This window comes from Ceratotherium simum, chromosome 4 (genome assembly GCF_057802395.1).
Source record: "Ceratotherium simum simum isolate JZ-2026a chromosome 4, ASM5780239v1, whole genome shotgun sequence".
Classification (NCBI taxonomy): Eukaryota; Metazoa; Chordata; class Mammalia; order Perissodactyla; family Rhinocerotidae; genus Ceratotherium; species Ceratotherium simum.
This window is the reverse complement of record NC_141903.1, coordinates 37,477,691-37,498,386: the sequence shown is the minus strand read 5'-3', so window position 1 is coordinate 37,498,386 and position 20,696 is coordinate 37,477,691. Positions and strand designations below refer to the sequence as shown.

General features: G+C 45.5%; 1 protein-coding gene across 1 annotated transcript; it reads right to left on the bottom strand.

Annotated features, from left to right (window-relative positions):
- Nucleotides 1–2,135: 2,135 nt before the first annotated feature.
- GFRA3 (GDNF family receptor alpha 3) lies at nucleotides 2,136–20,352 on the bottom strand. Its single transcript, XM_004420139.3, has 8 exons — nucleotides 20,093–20,352; nucleotides 14,728–15,015; nucleotides 10,686–10,778; nucleotides 9,092–9,404; nucleotides 6,757–6,860; nucleotides 6,456–6,590; nucleotides 5,974–6,062; nucleotides 2,136–5,772 (listed from the first exon to the last, which is right to left on the bottom strand). Exons 1-8 carry the CDS (start codon nucleotides 20,160–20,162, stop codon nucleotides 5,683–5,685), a joined length of 1,182 nt encoding a protein of 393 aa, XP_004420196.1. The 5' UTR covers nucleotides 20,163–20,352; the 3' UTR covers nucleotides 2,136–5,682.
- Nucleotides 20,353–20,696: the final 344 nt, after the last annotated feature.

Below are 20,696 nucleotides of genomic sequence, written 5' to 3'. Positions count from 1 at the left end.
TATCTTCCACATATAAGTGAAATCATGGGGTGTTTGTCTTTCTCTCTCTGGCTTATTTCACTTAACATAATACCCTCCAGGTCCATCCATGTTGTTCCAAATGGGACGATTTAGTCTTTTTTATGGCTGAGTAGTATTCCATTGTATATATATACCACACTTTCTTGATCCAGTCGTCGGTCGAGGGACACTGGGTGGCTTCCACTTCTTGGCTATAGTGAACAATGCTGCAATGAACATAGGGGTGATAAGCCTCCTTGGATTGTTGATTTCAAGTTCTTTGGATAAATACCCAGTAGTGGGATAGCTGGATCATAAGGTATTTCTATTTTTAATTTTTTGAGGAATCTCCATACTGTTTTCCACAGAGGCTGCACCAATTTTCATTCCCATCAGCAGTGAATGAGTGTTCCCTTTTTTCCACAACCTCTCCAACATTTGTTATTTTTTGTGTTGGTGATTACAGCCATTCTAACAGGTGTAAGGTGATATCTTAGCGTAGTTTTGATTTGCATTTCCCTGATGATTAGTGATGTTGAACATCTTTTCATGTGCCTATTGGCCATCTGTATATCTTCCTTGGAAAAATGTCTGTCCGTATCCTCTGCCCATTTTTTTATTGGGTTGTTTGGTTTTTTGTTGTTCAGTTGTGTGACTTCTTTATATATTATGAAGATTAACCCTTTGTCAGATATATGATTTGCAAATATTTTCTCCCAGCTGGTGGGCTGTCTTTTCATTTTGATCCTGGTTTCCTTTGCCTTTCAGAAGCTCTTTAGCCTGACAAAGTCCCACTTGTTTATTTTTTCTTTTGTTTCCCTTGTCCGAGTAGACATGGAATTCGAAAAGATTCCTCTAAGACCAATGTCAAAGAGCGTACTGCCTAAATTTTCTTCTAGTTTTACAGTTTCAGGTCTTACCTTCAAGTCTTTGATCCATTTTGAGTTAATTTTTGTGTATGTCGAAAGATAATGGTCTACTTTCATTCTTTTGCATGTGGCTGTCCAGTTTTCCCAGCACCATTTACTAAAGAGACTTTCCTTTCTCCATTCTATGTTCTTAGCTCTTTTGTCAAAGATTAGCTGTCCATAGATGTGTGGTTTTATTTCTGGGCTTTTGATGCTGTTCCCTCAATTATATAAATTTTTTTTAAAATTTAAAATAAAAAGCAAAGCTGGACCTCAGGTGATTAAGATCCACCCCAATTCCCCGACAAGAGTCTATGCCTTTGGGGGTCCTGGTGAGCCATACTGCCTTCTCTGAAAACTGCGCTTCACTAATAGCCCTGGGATCCTGTAATTACTTTAGTAGCAGGTTGATCTATGTTTCTTTTCTTTTTTTTTTTTTTTTTGTTAGGAAGATTAGCCCTGAGCTAACATCCAATGCCAATCCTCCTCTTTTTGCTGAGGAAGATTGGCCCTGGGCTAACATCAGTGCCCATCTTCCTCTACTTTATATGGGATGCCGCCACAGCATGGCTTGACAATCATCTTCCTCCACTTTATTTGGGACATGGCCACAGCATGGCTTGACAAGTGGTGCGTCGGTGCGCACCCAGGATCTGAACCTGCGAACCCCGGGCCACCACAGCGGAGTGCGCCCACTTAACCGCTGCGCCACCAGGCCAGCCCTGGATCTATGTTTCTTTTACCCAGCTGATAGGTCTGGGATGGATCCTCAACCCAGAAAAGCCAATATAGAATCTGTGCATGGATAATCAGATTTTCTGTGAATTTGGAATTGGGATGGGGGATCATTTAGCTGAAGTCGTTGGACCTGGAAGGTCATGCAGAAATAGGTCTGCAGAAAGAATGAAGTAGATTGTCCAAGACATTTAGGCCTTCAATAGATGGGGTTCAAGACTGGTTTCTGACTCACCAGTCCCAGCTCCCCCAAGGCCTGACTGAACTTCTTGGGATTGGGTTGCATGACATTCCCCTTTTACTAAGTAATTCCAATGTTTCTGTTACCTGCTGCCAAAAGACCCTTGACTAAGACACTGACTTTCTTTGACTCCATGACTTGTCCAAGGTCCCTCAGGGCCTGAGCTACAGACCCAGAGCTCTGGCTTCCCTGGAGTTCAGACCTTGAATAATGAATCTCCTAGGGGCAGCCCCACCTAGAATTCAGCCCACAATTGGAAGGAGAATGAGCACCATCACTCACCACTGTTCTAGAGCAGAGAGCGAAATACATGGTACTCATAGATCCCCTCTTAGAAGTAATAACAGTAATAGCTGCCATTTATTGAGTGTTCATCCTGTATCAGGCATTATGCTAAGTGTTATAATTATTTCCAGTCCTCAAAACAACCCTGATTGGTTTTAAATTCTTTTACTATTATCTACCTTAAATATACATGGAGATCAAAACAAGCATAAATTCCTCATACTTATAAGCTTTTATAGAAACAGAAAGACAAAAAATTGCCAATCCAAACCATTAAAACTGATATAAACATTAGTTGATATTGCCAATTAATTTTTTGGCTGAAATTAAATTGCTGATATTGTACTTATTAAAAACAAAGCAAAACACAATACACGGACACATAGAACTGTTTGGTGGTTACCAGGGGCTAGGGGGGTGGGGGGTGGGCACAAGGGGTGGAGGGATGCACTTATATGGTGACTGATAAACGATAATGTACAACAAAAATTTCACAATAAAAAAAGGTAAAAAAAAAAACCTGTAACCCTTTAAGTTAAGTATTCCTATTGGCATCCCCACTGTAGATGAGGCAACGGTGGTTCAGAGGGGTAAAGCATATTTCCTGGAGGGTATTATGTTAAGCGAAATAAGCCAGAGAAAAAAAGACAAACACTGCATGATTTCACTCATATGTGGAATATAAACCAACACACAGACAAAGAGAACTGTTTGGTGGTTACCAGGGGCAAGGGGGTTGGGGGTTGGGCACAAGGTGTGAAGGGAGACATTTATATGGTGACTGACAAACAACAATGTACAACTAAAATTTCACAATGTTATAAACTATTAAGACATCAATTAAAAAAACCGAAAAGACAAAACAAAAAAGAATATTTCCCAAGGTCAAACAGCTGTGTGTTATAATCAACCAGGACAAATGAAGAGTCCCAACTGCCCAAACTTGGAGCTCAGCTGCCAGTCCTGGGCTGCCCCTTCACTGAAATGGCAGCTCATGAATGGGCAGGGACAGATCTTGGAAAAATACAGTCTGGCACAGAGCAAGGTTTGTTGAATGAATGAATGATTGAATGGGTGAATTTCAAGATAGTTGTTTAAAGACACTCTGCTCCACCCCAATCATGCATAGGCCTGTAATTCAGCACTCTCTACTTACCACTGCTGCCAGCCACCCTTCCCACTTCATCACCCAGAACCTAGACTAATGGCATTAACCATCCCAGCCAGCCAGGATACCATTAAAACTTCAGTCCAGCCACTGTGGCCCCATGCTGGGTCTTGGCTCTAGGCCCTGGGCTGGGAGAGTGGTCTGGTTGTTTACCAGGAATTTGGACCTTCTTCAGAGAAAAGCACAGATGACCTATTAGTCTAATTCAAGCACTTAGCAAGGAATGACTGTACCATTCACACCGCCAGCCCCAGGCTAATGGAACAAAAGCAAATGGAGAGGCTTTGACCGGTTCAGAGATCTTTCTGGAAAAGGAGGAAGGGGAAGGTCCACCCAGCACCCCACTGAAGCTTGCAGGGAGGCAGGTTGGCTGGGCATTTCTTGGGACAGGGTGGGCCACGGGGATACAAGAATGTATAGGGAGAGGCTTTCCTTATTCCACCCACCACTCTGGCAGCTCCTCTGCACACCCCACCCGCAGTCACCACCTCGCTACTTTAAAACTTGGCTGGAAGAAAAATGGGAAGACAGCCAAATATCCATCAATACAGAACTGGTTAAATAAACTATGTATGTAGGAATATGCATTCATACAAGTCCCCATTACGCAGCTGATAAAAGAATGATGTAGCTCAAGCTCCACTCACAGATGTGGAAAGGTGTCTGTGACTCACACTTTGACACGCAGTGTCTGACCCCACTTAGGTAAAATTATACATACCATAGATTCTCATGTGCATAGATGTGCAGGAAACAGTTTGGAAGTTTAAGAGATTTTAAAGATTTTTACTTTCTTCTTAATAATATCTGTATCATCCAAATTCTCTATAAAAAGCTTATACTATAATTGCTAACTTTTTTGTGTCAGGCACAGTGCTTTTACATGGATTATCTCATTCTTTATGAGGTGGGTTCTATGCTTTTTCCATGTTGCAGATGTGGATAATGAGGCCCAGAGAGGTTAAGCCCAAGGTCACATAGCTAGTGACTGACAAAGTATTGGAAGATTAAATGAATTAATGCATGTACTTACACACAGTAGGGGCAAAGTAGTACTTGGCACACAAGAGAGGCTCAATAAATCAGGGTTATTATTATAATTATTGTACAGCATGCATCACATTGCATTTTTTTTTAATTGACTGTCTTGTCTATTTCTCTGCTCTGGTGTGTGAAAGGCTTGATCGGAGTCTTACTACCCCGTAATCTCCTGCACCTACTGCAGTGCCTTGCAAAGCCAGCACTCATCAGATGCTTATGGAAAGAGTGAGTGAATGAATGGACAAATGTGTATAGCCTACATATTCTTCCAACTACTTTGCATGGGTGGCTGTTTCCTTATCCCAAGAGGATTGCAAATGAGATCAAGAACCAGTCTCCCCTTTCCTCTGGCCCCCATTTGGTCAGGAGCAGACCAATAACACAAGGAGGTGCTCAATAAATGCTGTGGTTGACTAAGGACACTCCCCTCTCAGCTCCTGTGGCAGATCCCAGGCAGTATCCCAGAAATGGCTGGAGCTGGGACAGAAACCAGGTCCATAGCCTCACCTAAGCTATTTTTCCATCCATCTCCATGTCAAGTACACAGAGAGGCTGAGAGACTTGCCCAAGGTCACACAGCAGTTGGCAGCAGGGTTGCTGTGTCTCCTGATCACCTGGCCTGTGCTCTTCTGTCTGTAACACCTCTAATTCTATATAAATTAACAATGTGAGAAAATGTGAAAAAAGCAAAGTTTTAAGTCAAAATGTCTAATCATGATCCAAGAAGCTGGGGGGGGGCGGTACTTTGGGACAGTAGCGAGAAGAAAGCAAGGCCCAAATGTTCCGGCTCTTGATGCTCAAATGCTTTGCAGATTCCCAGGGCAGGACAGGCAGCAGGTTCCCATCCCCCATTCAGAGGAGGAGACAAGTGGGCAGGAGTCTTGCTCCAGCCTTCCTCACAATGGGGAATGTCTTTCTAGGCTGTCTCAGAACACCCAGCCCTGCCTACCTGGAGAATGCAATAGAGAATAACTGATTTGTTAAAGCCTCAGTGATCTTGGTGGGCAGGAGGAAGGGATCAGGAGACAGCTTGGTAGAGCTGGTCACCACCAGCAGATATGACTAAACTGTGGTCACCAAGTCCCAAGGAGGGGCAGCCTGAGTCAGAAGTGGGGGGAATGAGAACTCAGCCAGTGAGCTTCTACTGTGGCCTCATCTGGAGTCGACTGGACGTGCTGGGTGGGGTCAGGGTTGCCACGTTGTTTACTGCGCCTCTTTCCTGATGCTCTCCTTGCCTTACCCCTTGTAGTCTGCAGGTCAGGCTGGGTGGAGAAGAGGGGAAGAGGGCCCCCAGGAAAGTCCAGTTACCAGAGGCTCGGGAGCAGAATCAAGGTAAGTGGGCTGGAGAAAAGAGAGGGCACCCAGGGCTGTGGCCTCAGAGCAAGGTTTTTATTCTGTGGAAGAAATGGAATGGAGTCAGCTCTACCCCCTTAACCATCTCAGCCTCAGGCAAGGCCTATCCCCATCCCCTGAGGTGTCCATTAGAGGTCTATAGTATTCATGACCACAAGGAGGTCACCCCCTCCATCCCCTTGTCTGAGTTTCCCCCAGCTAGTCCGGTAAAGGTATGAGGGGTGGAACAGAGGGTGCCTTACCTGGCGTTCCATCATGGAAAAGGTAGAGTCTGCCCAGTCCTGGGAGAAGAGTCGGCTGTGAAAACGCATCTTAGCTGCAATGGCCTCCACTGAGGAGAGGAGAGAAAGTAGATTGGAAGTGGGCAATTGTTGGAGATTTCTCAGGCTCCCAAGGAAGGGAAGGTAATGCCTCAGGAACCCTGGGACATAGGAGGGTAAGCGGGCAGCAGCTGGGAATGGGATATTGTCTCATTCTGCTTGCTTATTCTTTGAGCTGAATAGTGTCCTTGGGGCCCGGACAGGTTGAATAGGCAGCTTGGGGTCACTCAGGGAGTGGGAGAAGGAAGAAAGGCGCAGGCAGGGGGATGTAAGCCTATGCTGAGGAGGGAGCTGCTCTGCAGGAGATGGATGGAAGCAGTGTGGACCACAGAGCTGACCCTGTTCCTCTCTCTGGGTTCAGCTGACCCGGTCACAGCGGCTGAGAGGAGGTGGAGTGCACTCACTGAGGCAGGGGTTCTGAGAGAAGGACCCTTCCAGCCGCTCACACTCCTCCTGCAGGTTGCCACTGCCTCGGCAGGTACAGCTTAAGGCAACACTGTTGTTGACATTGTTGACAAAGTTGGGAGTCATGGAAGTCCCTGTGGGTTGGAGAGAGGATTGTCAGGGCCTATGCCAACCCCAACTTCAGCTCCCACCCTCTCTCACCTGTCTCAGGACCACTCCATCTGGGTTCAGTCTCCAGAGCATTCTCACCCCCAGGGACAGCCAACCTGTGGGCTCCTTACACATGCTCCCCAGCCTCACCAATCAGCCCCGTGTATGCTCGCAGACATCTGGACTGCTCTGTTGCACACGTCCCTAGGATGTCTATGGGATGGCAGTGGGTTTGAAAATCCGCCAAGCGTGATCTGGAAAAAGGGAAATTTCAAGAGTCCCCACTGAGGGTCAGGCCTGCAGCCTTCACCCTTGCTGCCCCTTTAGTTGACATGCCCATCTTCATGCCAAACCCTCCTCTGCCTTCAGAGCCTGGCCTAGGGCTTCCTTCTTGGTGAAGCCTGCTCCTGTCACAATTAAATGCACTATCAGTCCCCACAGCACACCACTCTGAATTTGGGCTCTACAATCTCTAGTTATGAGATCTCAGGCAGCTACTTTAATCTCAGTTTCCTCGACTGTAAATAGAGACACAAACAGCACTACCTTGTGGATTTTTGTGAGAATGAAATAAGAGAATGCATGTACAGCATTTAGCACAGTGCTTGTACTTATTAAATTTTTAATAAATGTTAGATATTGGTTTTGTTTTTGTTTGTTTGTTTTTTGCTGAGGAAGATTAGCCCTGAGCTAACATCAGTGCCCATCCTCCTCTATTTTATATAAGGGGTGGTGCCACAGCATGGCTTAACGAGTGGTGCATAGGTCTATGCCCAGGATCCGGGCCGGCAAACCCAGGGCCAACGAAGCAGAGCGTGCGAATTTCACCACCACGCCACCGAGCCAACCCCTATTGTTATCATTAACACTCATCCTACAATAGGTAAAGCTGGTTATCTTTAGGTGATAGAATTATGAGTACGTTTTTCTATATATATTTCTGCAGTTTTCCTTACATTTTGCTTTGTGTTAGATTGGTGATTTACTCCTCTGTCATCCCCACTCAATGGCAAACTCCTTGAAGGAAGGAAAAATATCTTAGTCACCTAGCCGAGCACTTGTTACGTAATAGTAAGAGCTACCAGCACCATAACAGGCAGTAGAGCAGAATGGTTAGGAACACAGACTCTGGCTCAGACTTCCTTCACTCCAAACCTCATTAACAAACCTGACTTACTACTTGGGTGAACTCGAGCAAGTTATTTAACCTTTCTCTGTTGTGATTTCTTCACTTGTAAACTGAGGATGAGAAAAAAAAAAAATAGCATCTATCTTACAGGGTTCTTGTGATGTTTAGATGATTAATACATGTTAAGTACTTAAAACAGTACCTAGCCCATAGCAAGTACTCAGCAAGTATTAGTATTATAATTATTGAGAGCTCTGACTATGTAATATTTTACAGAAGAGGAAAGGGGGACTCAGAGGTTAAGCATTGCCCAAGGTTACAGAGAAGTAAGTAGTAGAACCAGGTTGCAAAACAAGATTGGTGAGACTCCCACTGTCAACAAATGTCACTTGAATGGATGATAAGTTCAATTTGGTGAGTGTTTTGTCCCGAGAAGGCAGAGGAAAGCCAGATCAGAATTTTTCTGGAGAGTATGTATCAAACACCTTAAAAATCTTCATGTCCTTTGATTTGGTAATGGCACTTGTAGCAACACCTCCTAAGTAATAATTAGATTTGTGCACAAAGATTAATGAACAAGAGTGGTACTTACTGCAGCATTATTCATAGCAATAAAGAAAGCAACCTAAATATCCAACAATAGAGGAATAATTAAATAAAGTATGGGGCATCAATAAAATGGAATATGGTGAGGGCACTTAAAAGTCAAGTTGTCAAAGGACAGTAAATGACAACATAACCACCATTTATCAAGCACTTAATATGCACCAGTAAGCTAAGCACTCTACATAAAGCATGTAATTTAACTCTCGCCAGAATCCCATAAGGTCTGCATTATCATCCAGTTTTTACAGAGGATTAAGTGGAATCTTAGGTTAAGTGACGGAATTTTAGGTTAAAGGATGGGCTCAAGGTCACACAGACCGAGGATTTAAATTCATGGCTGTCGGACTTCCAACCCTGTCTTCACCACTATCCCATACTGCCTACCCGAGAAAATGCTCAGGAGATATGTAACGTAAGTGAAAAAAAGCAAGATACAAACATATTCTCATAATGTCAAATTTTGTTTATCTGTATACGAAAAAGACTGGAAGGAAATGCTCCCACAAGTATGGTAGATTACCTTTAGGTGATGGATTTTGAGTGAATTTTTATATTTTCTGAAGTTTTTATACAGAGAAAAAAATATATTCTTTTTGAGAAAAGAGTTTCAGAAAATATAGAAGGTAGCTATGTGGGGAAGTCCGTCCACGGTCCCAGGGAGGTCAGACCCAGCCCTGCACAGGAAGACGGCCCGGAGGGAGCAGTGCGCACAGCGCCCTGGCCCACCCTGCCAGCCCCCCGCACCCGCACCTGCACAGTGGGTCGGAGAGGCAGAGGCGCCGCAGCTCCAGGCAGTTGGGGGCCCCAGACGGCAGTGCACAGCTGGGGGCTATGGTGTTTCGCCGGCGCTGCCCGCAGCCCTGATCGGCGGGCGCGCACGGGCACAGCAGCAGGCCCTGTGCGTGGGGCTCCGACGCCTTCTCGAAGAAGGCGCGGAGCTGCGCGAGGCAGGTGTAGCGCTGGCAGCGGGACCCTGAGCACGCCTCCCCGTAGGCCTTGCGCAGCCGGTCACACTTGTCATTAAGAGTGCACAGCATGGCGAACTTGAGGCAGAGGTCCGAGTCTGGGGGGAGAGGGGCACCAAGACACCAGTCCTCTCTGCAAACCTGCAGCCCAGCACCCCAAGGAACCCCCGCAACCCTGTCATTTAACAATACGGTAGTGGGCGTAGGAGGAAAGGGAGGACTACCTCATACTGCCACTCTAATCCAGGGCTTTCCCTCTACCCACAAACTATATCTGGTATTCGTGAGCCTCCCCCATCCTCCCATCCTACTCCTCAGCTTCACTAGGCAAAAAACCAAAAAACATCTAACACTCATTTTTCTAGGATTCAAGCAGCCAGAAAGCTCAACTAACCCAAACTCCTTCCTCAATCCTGTGCAGTGAGTGAGATCTCATGGTGGAACTCATAACCTAGAGGCCCTACAACATTCTAAAGGACTTTCTGAACTGTCCAAGCAGATGCAACCAAATTCTATTTCGGATTTTTTTTTTGTTTTGCATTTATCTATTCTGCTCAGTTTAATATCACCTGCCTGTCTTTCATTGATTGATGCTTGCATAAAAGTTACCCATACTCTGAGTCTTGAGAAATTATGGTGATATTTCTATTAACAGAATATTCCAGCAGTCAGAACAATGGAGTAACTGGAACAGGTTATTCCCAGATTCCTTGTAACTAAGAGTTTGTTATGTATAAATCTTTATGCTTTTATCTCAAAATTCTAATTCTAATATATAGAACTGACTGTACAACAAAACTCACATCTTTCTCAAAAAGAGAGTGCATGTGTGTGTTCCTTTCCAATTAATGCAACAGCTTCACTTTCCTGAAAAACATGCATCATAGTCCTTGCCAGACAGATGGCTCCGCACCCTGAGTCACCCCTAAGGATTCATACTCTCTCTCCCCATTTTCCCTGCCCAACACCTCGCCCATCCCATTACAATGGTTGAAAACAAGCAATTTCCTAGTCTTCAGGGACAAAAAGTACTTTCCTGGCTGCCTCAAATGAGGATAAATACTCCATTACAGCACACTTTTTCTGGGACTGCTGCCACTCCCACCAAACCCCCTTTGTAGAGACCCGTCTTTGGGAACCAGGGAGCCCTAAGGGACTCTCTTCGAATGCCTCCCTAATTCTATTGCTCTTCATTGAGTCTTATGAGACCAGACCATGCCCCATGGCTCAGACTCCCACGCTGACACAATGCTTCTTTAGTTACTTGGCAGGTGAGTACTCTTCCCCTACAACCCCCCCAACTTGGTCCCCCACCAGCCACCCTTCTCTCAGGGTCCAGGCCCAGACCCCACGTCCCAGCCTCGGCTTGCCCTCCACACCTGGTTTGAGCATGTTCAGTTTGCTGATATTCATTTTCCAGGGTTTTCTGGTCACTGTGTCTTCATAGGGGGAGACATCCAGCTCATAGTCACCTAGAGACAAGGTGGGGAGCACCAGAATCCTGAGGACCGGGCTGGGAGCAGGAGTAGGAGGGGCTGAGGCTGCTGAGTCAGACCTCAAAGCCCTGTGGAGAAAAGGAAAAGGCAGTCTCTACCTAACCAGCTGCAAGCTCTGCAGAGGTGAGAGAAAAAGAGGGCCATAAAGGTGCAGGCTGGGATCGATGAATAAACTGGGTTTAATGATAAGAATAATAAAGCCACATTTGTTGAGCACAGTGTGCTGGGCACTATGGTAAAAGTGGAAAAAAAAAATATATATATATATATATATATTTTTTTTTTTAGTCTCATTTAATCCTCCTAGAAGCCTTTGGGTAGTTAAGAAGAAACTGAGGATGAAAATGGTTAAGTTACTTGCTCAGGCTCACATAAGCTAATAAGAAATGGAAACCTAGACTATCTGATTGCAGAGTTTCCACTCCTAACTCCTAGACATATTGCCTGCGGGTACATAAGCAGGCAAGGGGGCTCTGTCTTGTTTTCTCTTGCTGTTGGGGAAGGGACTGGACTCCATTCCAGAGCTGACCATTTGCCTATGGAGAGGTATTGCACGCCGAGGAGATGGGAGTGAGGCCAGGTCCTGAATTGAACCTGACTGAGAAAAGCAGAGGAGGAAGAGACGATGATCTCAAAGGAAACACATCTCTCTCAGTCATCCCCATGGGGCTGTGGGCTCCTTAGGGAGACTTACTAGGTCTTATAAAATCACCACATAGTTCATACACATGGTAGGCGCTCAATTAACGTTGGTTAATAAATCCCGTCAGAAGAGAGAGGTGAGCTTGCAGGTTTGTCACCCAATAAGCCTTTGTGAATGCATCTTGAGGAGGGAAGGAATATGGATGATGTCAGGCAAACTGGAGAGGATGGTTTGGATACTTGGGAAGCCCTGGAGTTCCCAAGGGAAAAGAGGGAAGGTGAGAGGATCCAGGGGAAGTTCTGAGAAGCAATTAGGATAAAGAGTGGAAAGCAGGGAACAAGGAGTGTGGTAAATCATTTTACTGTTTCCACTTATTTGCTGCTCACCCTGTGGGAGGATTATACAGCCCCATCTGTTGCCATGTGACTTGCAGGCCCCCTGTGAGAGGAGTATACTTCCCCACCTCACTGTCTGGCTGGGCCATGTGACTTGCTTTGGCCTGTGGATTGTGAGCTGAAGTGATGTAATCACATCTGAGGGGCCGGCCCCGTGGCTTGGCGGTTGAGTGCGTGCGCTCCGCTGCTGGCGGCCCGGGTTCGGATCCCGGGCGTGCACCGACGCACCGCTTCTCCGGCCATGCTGAGGCCGCGTCCCACATACAGCAACTAGAAGGTTGTGCAGCTATGACATACAACTATCTGCTGGGGCTTTGGGGGGAAAAATAAATAAATAAAATCTTTAAAAAAAAAAAAAATCACATCTGAGCAGAACCTTTACGAATGATCACATGGTTCTGCTGTTGCTCTCTTCCCTCTACCAGTCTGGATCCCCAAATGAATAAGACAGAGTAAAGACAAAACCAACTCATGGAAGCCTGCAGCAGATGTGTAACATGAGCAAGAAATACATTTTTGTTGTTGAAAGCCAGAGATTTGGGGGTTAGTCAGTTGTTACTGCAGCATAACCTAGCAAATTCTTATGAAAAATGCAATTGGTATCTAGAAGTGGAGGGCTGCAGTTCCAAAAAAAAAGTCTAAAATGTGTGGTATCAGCTTTGGGATTGGACAGTGGATGGTGAATAAGCTGTTACTAGGGGCTGGAAAGATAGCAGCTCCCATTATGCAGTGGCACTTGTTGCCTGCAGTAACTTGGAAGGAAGATGATGCACTGAATGAGCTTGTACTTCAAGGGGAAGAAGTTGAGAAGCAAAAGGTTATTAGTATGTCTTGATTGCTATTGGCTGCATTTGGCAAGGTACTACAAGAAAGATAGAAGCTCAGAGAAGAATTGGCCAGTTTGCAAATAGGGAGGAAAGAGAAAAGACAGAATCCAGAAATTCTAGGACTTGCAGGATTAAGAAATGTAACTGCTTCTCATATTCAAATGCTAAAAGATAAAAGTGAAAAATGCTTTGAGTAATAAGGTCAATTACAACTCAGCCTCAGGGCAAAGACCAATTCAAGTATGTGGCTATCATGCCCTTTGTGGAGAGCTCTCATTGATTACGATGGTATCCAATAGATCCTGCCAGTTGGACAAATGTGCTCAGGGAAAAAAAGACTAAGGTAGTGGCTCTCCCACAGAAGCCTGATAAGGACAAGGTACTCCTAATTAGGTCTAGAAACAGATGCATGTTTTGAAAAGGATTACAGGAAAGGCTACTGGCACATCAGGTGACAGAAATCAAAGATATAAAAAGCAATTAAGTTTTAAGGGAGTTGTACTGCTAAGAGCCACCAGCCTGGATTAAAAGAGATTGTGACTATTTGAGACTTAAAATACCCCAACACGGGTAGCAAGCAAGCTGAGAATGCTGCTTAGTCCCTAAGGAGGTTGTAGTCTCCAACGCCCTTTTCAGATGCCGCCAAAGAAAATAACAGAAAAGGAAGGACCTCCCAGAGGGCTGGGCCAAGAGCCCTGGAGAACAATGGATAGAGTAACTCTCCCATGGAAGAGCCTTATTAAAGAGCAATCTCTTACTTCCAGGGAAGATGGCCCTTGCAACATTGGTGTAGCAGGACTTTGGAATTGCTATGAATCAATGTCTGCTGTGTGTCTCCCATTCCTCCCCTTTCTAACTGAGAGTGTTTGCTGTGGTTCTCCTGTCCCTGTTCCATTACTGTATATTGAGTATGTATGATAGGCAGATGACTGTCTTTTTTAGTCCATAGGTTTCTAGACGAAGAGGAGCCACATCCAGACCTGATATAAAAATTATCATGAGATCCTAGACTTGAAGCCTAATGTCATGTTCAGACAGAACTGTTAGGGCATCTTCCTTGGAAAGTGGGTAGATATATTTTGCTTGAGGAAGGCAAGAAAATGAATGTTTTCACCAAGTGGTGGACTATGGTAGATTGTATTATTGTTTCCAATCATTTTGCCCTCCCTGTAAGAGTATACATCCTCACTTATTGCCATGTGATTTTCAATGTCTCCTTGTGGGAGGAGTATACTTCCCCTCCCCAGTGATGTCAGGCTTGGCCATGTGATTTGCTTTGTCAATGAAATGTGAGCAGAAGTATTTCATCTAACATCTGAGCAGAAGCTTTTAAAGCCATCACATGCTCATCAGCCATTGCTCATTTCCCTCTGCCATGAGAAGGGAACATCCCAGATAGAGGCTGTACCTTAAGCCTGGATCCCAGAATGAAGAGGACACATGAAACAGCCAACACGGAACATAAGCAAGAACTAAACCTTTGTTTTGCAAGTCACTGTTTTGTTATTGTAGCATAGTTCAGTAAAAGCTGACTAATACAGAGAGGGGTCTCTGGAAAGAGTCAGAGGAAGCTCCTCTCTTTGGCTCTCCAGTGCCTCCCCTCTCTGACTATCTCCTGTTTGGTTAATGAGTATCCTTTCTGTTAAAGACTGGACCAGGATGCTGATGCTGCCTCCCAGTCTCTCTGAACTTATGAATTACATTGTACTTGGAACCTGTTTATGGGTTAAGACCATTTTCCTCCACTTCCTTTCCATACCCTTCTGTTCTAGGAGCTCCCCTGAGCTTAGGTTGGGCTTCAGCTTGGTTCAGAGCTCTGCCAAGAGACAGCTACATGTTGCCAGGTAAGAAAGAGGGAAGTAGGAAGAAGGGAGGGCAGTGTTGTAGGGTCCCAAAAGGATACTGCCAATTCCCCCCTCCACTTCTCACTGACGTCAAATGCAGAGCTTCATTATCATCCCTGTCAGAATCTACCATGTGACCCGTATCCTGCAGGATTGAAAAACAACCCCCAAGAGCCATCTCCCCTAGCTTAGGCCACTCTAGGATGGGGGCCTCACCAAGGCTGCGGGCAGGGTGAACGGTCCAGTAGATGTCCAGGCAGGCAGCTTGGTTCTTCATACGCCGGTGGCATGTGCAGCTCATCAGAGAGCTATTCCTGAGGTGCTGTGCGGCCTCCACGCAGTTTGCAAGGACCGAAGGCTCCTCTGCGGGTGATGGGGTGCTTATACTAGAAATGCAGGAATTCAGGTGCTGGTAGGTAGCATTGCAAGTGGGATCAGCCTGGCACTTCCTCCTGGCCTGGATACAGCTGTTCACGAGCCGGCCCTCTTTGGGGAGAGGATCCCCTGTGGGGAAAGAGAGACCAGGTAAGGCTCACATAAGGTCAGAGGAGCTGTCTGGGAGAACCAAGTTGTAAGGTAGGGTGGGGGGCTCCGGATGAAACTTTGGGCAGGAAGGTCTTGGGATAGCACAAAGGCCTTTAGGAATAAGTGGGGAGAAAGAAGTCCAGCAGGAGTGGAGAGTCTGCAGCTGTGACACTGGACAGAACACATCAGGCCCAAGAAGAGATGGAAGTTTGAAGAGAGGCTGCTCAGCCTCCTGGAAAGGGGAGGGGGACAGTTGCTTGAAGCTGAGCCTGATGACCCTGCCAGGCACAGAGAAGGGCACCCTGGGCAGAGCTATGCCATGGGCAGGGCTAGCATCATAACCAGAGAGTTGAGAATGTGCCTGGGGGTGCTAAATGAGAGTCAGCAACAACTCTGAGTCTTCCATTAAAAGTCACTTAAAAATACCTTATGGTGGGAACTGGTTGCGCTTGGAGTGGGGAGCTTTTGCTGATTCTGTCACTCAGGAATACCAAGGTTAGTTATAGCTCAGCCCTGGAGGAAGGCCCTGTATCCTAAGATTTAGGGTCGCTATCAAGGGGTAACAGAACATCATCATTCCCCCAGTTTTTCAAGGCAAAACATCTAGGAGTGACTCTTAATTCTTTCCTTTACATCCTATGTTCAATCCAACAAGTTCTGTCAACTCCACTATGCACTATCAACTCCACTCCAATATCTGAAATCTGTCTACTTCTCTCCACATCTATCACTACCTCCTTAGCTCGAACCACCATCAACTCTTGTCTGAACTACTGTCAAGACTCCTTATTGGTCTCCCTGATTCCATCTTCCAAATTCATTCTCCCATAACATTCAGCCATCTTTTTTTCCCAGCTTTATTGAGATATAATTGACATATGACATTGTGTAAGTTTTAGGTGTACAATGTGATGATTTGATACACATATATATTGTGAAATTATTACCACAATAAGATTAGTTAACATATCTTTCACCTCACATAATTAGTATTTTGTTGTCGTTGTTGCAGCCATCTTTTTTAATAAGTTTTTTTAGGTTGGAAAACATTTCTAAAATGTTTTAGAAATTCATGCAACATAAAATTAGCCATCTTAAAAAGTACAATTAAATGGCATTTAGTACATGCACAATGTTGGAGAACCATCACTTCTATCTAATTCCAATACATTTTCATCACCCCCAAAAGGAAACCTGTACCCATTAAATAGTCATTCCCCATTCTCCCTTCCCCCTGGTCTCTGGCAACCACTAATCTGCTTTCTGTCTCTACAGATTTACCTATTCCAGATATTTCATGTAAATGGAATCATAAAATATGTGATCTTTTATATCTGGTTTCTTTCATCTAACACACTGTTTTCCAGGTTCATCCACATTGTAGCATTGCATCAGTACTTCATTCTTTTTTATGGATGAATAATATTTCATTGTATGGATGTACTCCATTTTGTTTATCCATATATGAGTTGATGGACATTTGGGTTGTTTCTACCTTTTGGTTATTGTGAACAGTGCTGCTGTGAACATTCATGTACAAGTATTTGCTTGAATACTTGTATTCAATTCTTTTGCGTGTATACCTAGGAGTGGAATTGCTGGGTCATATGGTAATTCAACATTTAACTTTTTGAGGAACAGCGAAATTGTTTTCCACAGAGGCTGCACCATTTTACATTCTTACTAGCAATGTACTAGGGTTCAAATTTCTCCATATACTTGCTATTTTCTCCATACTCTTGCTATTTTTTGGGGGTTTTTTTGTTTTCTTTTTTTTTTATAGCCATCCTCATGGGTGTGAAGTGGTATCTCATTGTGGTTTTCATTTTCATCTCCCTAATAACTAATGATGCTCAGCATATTTTCATTTGCTTGTTAGCCATCTGTATATCGTGTTTGGTAATAAATTTCTTATTGAAGTATAACATACAGAAAAATGCACAAATCAAAAATGTACAGTTCAGGGGCCGGCCCAGTCGTGTAGTGGTTAAGTTTGCACGCTCTGCTTCAGCAGCCTGGGGTTTGCAGGTTCAGATCCCACGTGTGGACCTACGCACTGCTCATCAAGCCATGCTGTGGCGGCGTCCCATAAGTAAAATGGAGGAAGATGGGCACAGATGTTAGCTTATGGCCAATCTCCCTCACCAAAAAAGAAAAAAAAAAAAAAGTACAATTCAGTGATTTTCAAAGCGAACACACCTGTGTAACCAGACCTCCCCCCCCAATAAAGGATCAGAACATCACCAGCACCCCAGAAGCCCTCTGCCAGTCACCATCGCCCCAAGGAAACCAGTATTTTGATTTCTAATGTTAGAGATTAGTTTTGCCTGTTTTTCAATCATACAACATGTGCTTCTGGTGTCTTGACTTCTTTTGATCAATATTTTGTTTACTAATCAATATTATGTGGGTGAAATTCACCCACACTGTTAAGTACAGTTGTAAGTAACTTATTTTTGTTGCTATATAGCATTCCATTGTGTGAAAATAACATAATTCTAATGCTGATTGGCATTATATGGGATCATCTCTTAAAAACTGTAAATCAGATCATCTCATTTCTCTGCTTAAATCCCTCCAACAGCTTCCATTGCACTTAGGTTAAGATCTAGTTTAGATACCCTGGTTTACCAAGCCTTGTAAGACCTGGTCCCTGCCTACCTCTCTAACCTCACCTCCTAGCCCTCTCTTTGTCTCCCATTTCCCACATTCCACACTGGCCTTCTTTCTGGTTGCCATTGAACAAGACAAGCATGAACAAGACATCACCTTAGGGCTTTTGCCCTAGCCTTTCTTTCTACTTTGGAATGCTCTTCCCCCCAATCTTCACATGGCTGGCCCCTTCTGATAATTCAGTTTGCAGCTTAAATGTCATCTCAGAAAGGCCATCCCCAACCAACCAATGTAAAACAGCCCCCTAGTGAGACATTATTACTCTAATTCTCTGCATAGCACTTATCACCACTTGTTATTTTTTTACTTGATTTTTTATTGATTATCTCCCCTCTAGACTTCCATGTCTGTCTTACTACTCTGTCGCCAGTGCCCAGAACAGTGTCTCTTCTTTGTAAGCTCCTACTATTTAAGAAATAATCAGATAACAGAGACATTCTGTGAGTCACCTCTGTACCTTCTCTGGGCCCCTTCCCTCTACTTACAATTAGAGTCCCAAAATTAGGAGGGGCCTCAGAGTTTAGTTAGTCCAACTTCCTCTTCTAATCACATGATAATCAATTAGGTTACTTATTAAAACGCAGATTTCTGAGCCCTGTCCCAGAACTACTGAACCAGAATCTCTGGTGATAAAGCCTGTGAATCTGATTTTAGCAAGTTCGCTGGAGAGTATGATGTACCCTAAAGTTTGAGAATCAGTGCCATATTCAATGCATAAATACAGGACTGGCAGTACTGATTTTTCCTTTTGCTTCAGTTCCAAAATGCCTCAGCATAGCATCGTTACTCTTTTCCTTTAAAATTTTGATATTTTGCTCATCATGGATTTTTTTGGTCATTAATTTTGATTTTTAAAAATATTGCATTAAAATATTCTTTACCTTGACTACTGAGTTTTTTGGCACCCCCTTCTCTCACCTCACCTTAGTCCCAGCTCTGCCTAGGACAATTTACTTCCTTTTTCTGGACCTTAGTTTCCCAAATGTAAGATGAGGAGATTGGATTAAACCAGAGTTTCTCAACGGAGGGAATAGGGAAGAGAGAGGTTAGGACACTTTTGGGGGTATATCAGAATTTCCAAAGGGAATGAGTGGTTCACAAAAGCATATTTGATAATTTTATATGTAGAAGATGAAAAAGAAAGCTTTTGAAATTTCAAAAAATATTTAAGGAAGGTTTGAGATTATCCTTACCAAAAGGGGGACATGGATTTAAACAGTTTGAGAAACACTAAATGTTTACAATGTTACTTCTGGTAGGCACCAAATAGGGGCTTGCTGAAAAAAATGTAGCAGGTCCATGTCTCATTGCTTTAACTGGACTAAATATTGAGCCATAACAATTTTCAAAAGTAAACCTCTCTAATTTGTTAGCTGATAGTTCACCAAGTTTGAGCAGCCATGGATTTAGAGGCATTGCAGCTCCACAAAAGAAGGTGGGGGCCATGTTAAATTTCATCATAACAGGGTGGAGCTTGTTCCCCTAAATTGATTAAGGCGTCTAAATTGGAGGAAGGTGTTTAATGTTTACCCCTGATCCTGACATGCAGCCATACCATTAGGGTTAGTGACATTTCCTGGGCAGTCAAATCAGATCAATGATGTCTTGCTGCCCTGATTTAGTGATGAAGTCAGTCTGGACAGACCAGTCCTTTCCCTCCTTCCTTCCGTATCTGTCTCACAGTCAAGATTGCATTTCTGTAGTACTACCTTGTGGACAGAGGTCACAGGGTCGATGTGTGGTCACTGCCTCAGGATTCCCTCCAGTCAGGCTCTGGGCAGGAGCCCGATACCTGAAGAAGACGTTTGTCGGTGGTGAGCAATATTCTCACAATACAACCAAATAATGATGTTGGCAAGTTCTGGGGAGCAGTTTACAACTCTAATTTGTGACAAGTCAGTTCTACCAAAAAACTTCTCTTTCTTCATCGGTACCTAGTGTCCACTTCCCCAGTCCTTACAGGAGGTGGAAGAGTTGAAGCCCATGTCGAGCAAAGGGCAGTCCTGCTTCTGATTCTCCCTGCCTCCTAAACATGCTGTCCTCATAGTGGCCTGGCTGCGGTTGTTCCGTGACTGTGTAGACGCACCTCAAGACAGAAGAGGGGACACCGAGGGCGAGGAGATGCTTGGGTGTCCTGACCATTGCCAGCACTCAATCTACAACAGTTAATGTACTAGGCATGGAACCCAGCCCCTTCCTGGCACCCTGGGCTTCCTCCTCCAGTTGCCCAGGCTCGTACAGACGGGACGCCCGGGACCAGGCAGCTGTGCGGTATGAGCCCTCTCAAGGCAGCGGGGACCCGGGCCCCGCCTCCACGCTCCCATCGCCCTCCCCCTAACGCCCTGGCCGGAGCGGGCTCCATGTACGCACAGACGACACTCACCGGCTCCGAGCAGCAGCAGCAGCAGCAGCAGGACGGGCGGCGGCGGTCGCAGGCTCGGGGGGCGCGCCATAGCGGGGTGCGGACGCCGGGTGTCCGCCCCCGGGGGCGCTCTGCCTGTGCGGGCGCCGCGCTCCCCTCGCTCGTGGCGCTGGAGCTCTGCGAGCGGGGCTCCTCCGCCGGCGCCTCCCACCGGCGCCTCCCGCCCCTCCTCACGCGCGCGACGCCGACACTCTCCCACTAGGGTCCTGGGCGTCGCCCTCCAACTCCGAAGCGGACGGACGCACGGTGCTGCTTCTACTGGACCGAGAAAGGGGCGGGGGGGGGGGACCGAGAAAGGGGCGGGGGGGGGGGGCGAGGGAGGGCAGGCGCCTGGGAAGTGCTCTACCCGATCGCGCCGACCTGCCGTCTGCTGCAAACTTCCTTAGAGGAGGAATTCTTCCCAAGACATTGTGGAAGCTGCGGCTGGAGGCTCACCATCTCAAGGGTGCAGATATTTATCAAAAAAGCCTGCTTTTGGGTGCCAGCCCCGTGGCTTGGCGGTTAAGTGCGCGCTCCGTTGCTTGCAGCCTGGTTGGGATCCCTGGCGCGCACTGACTCACCGCTG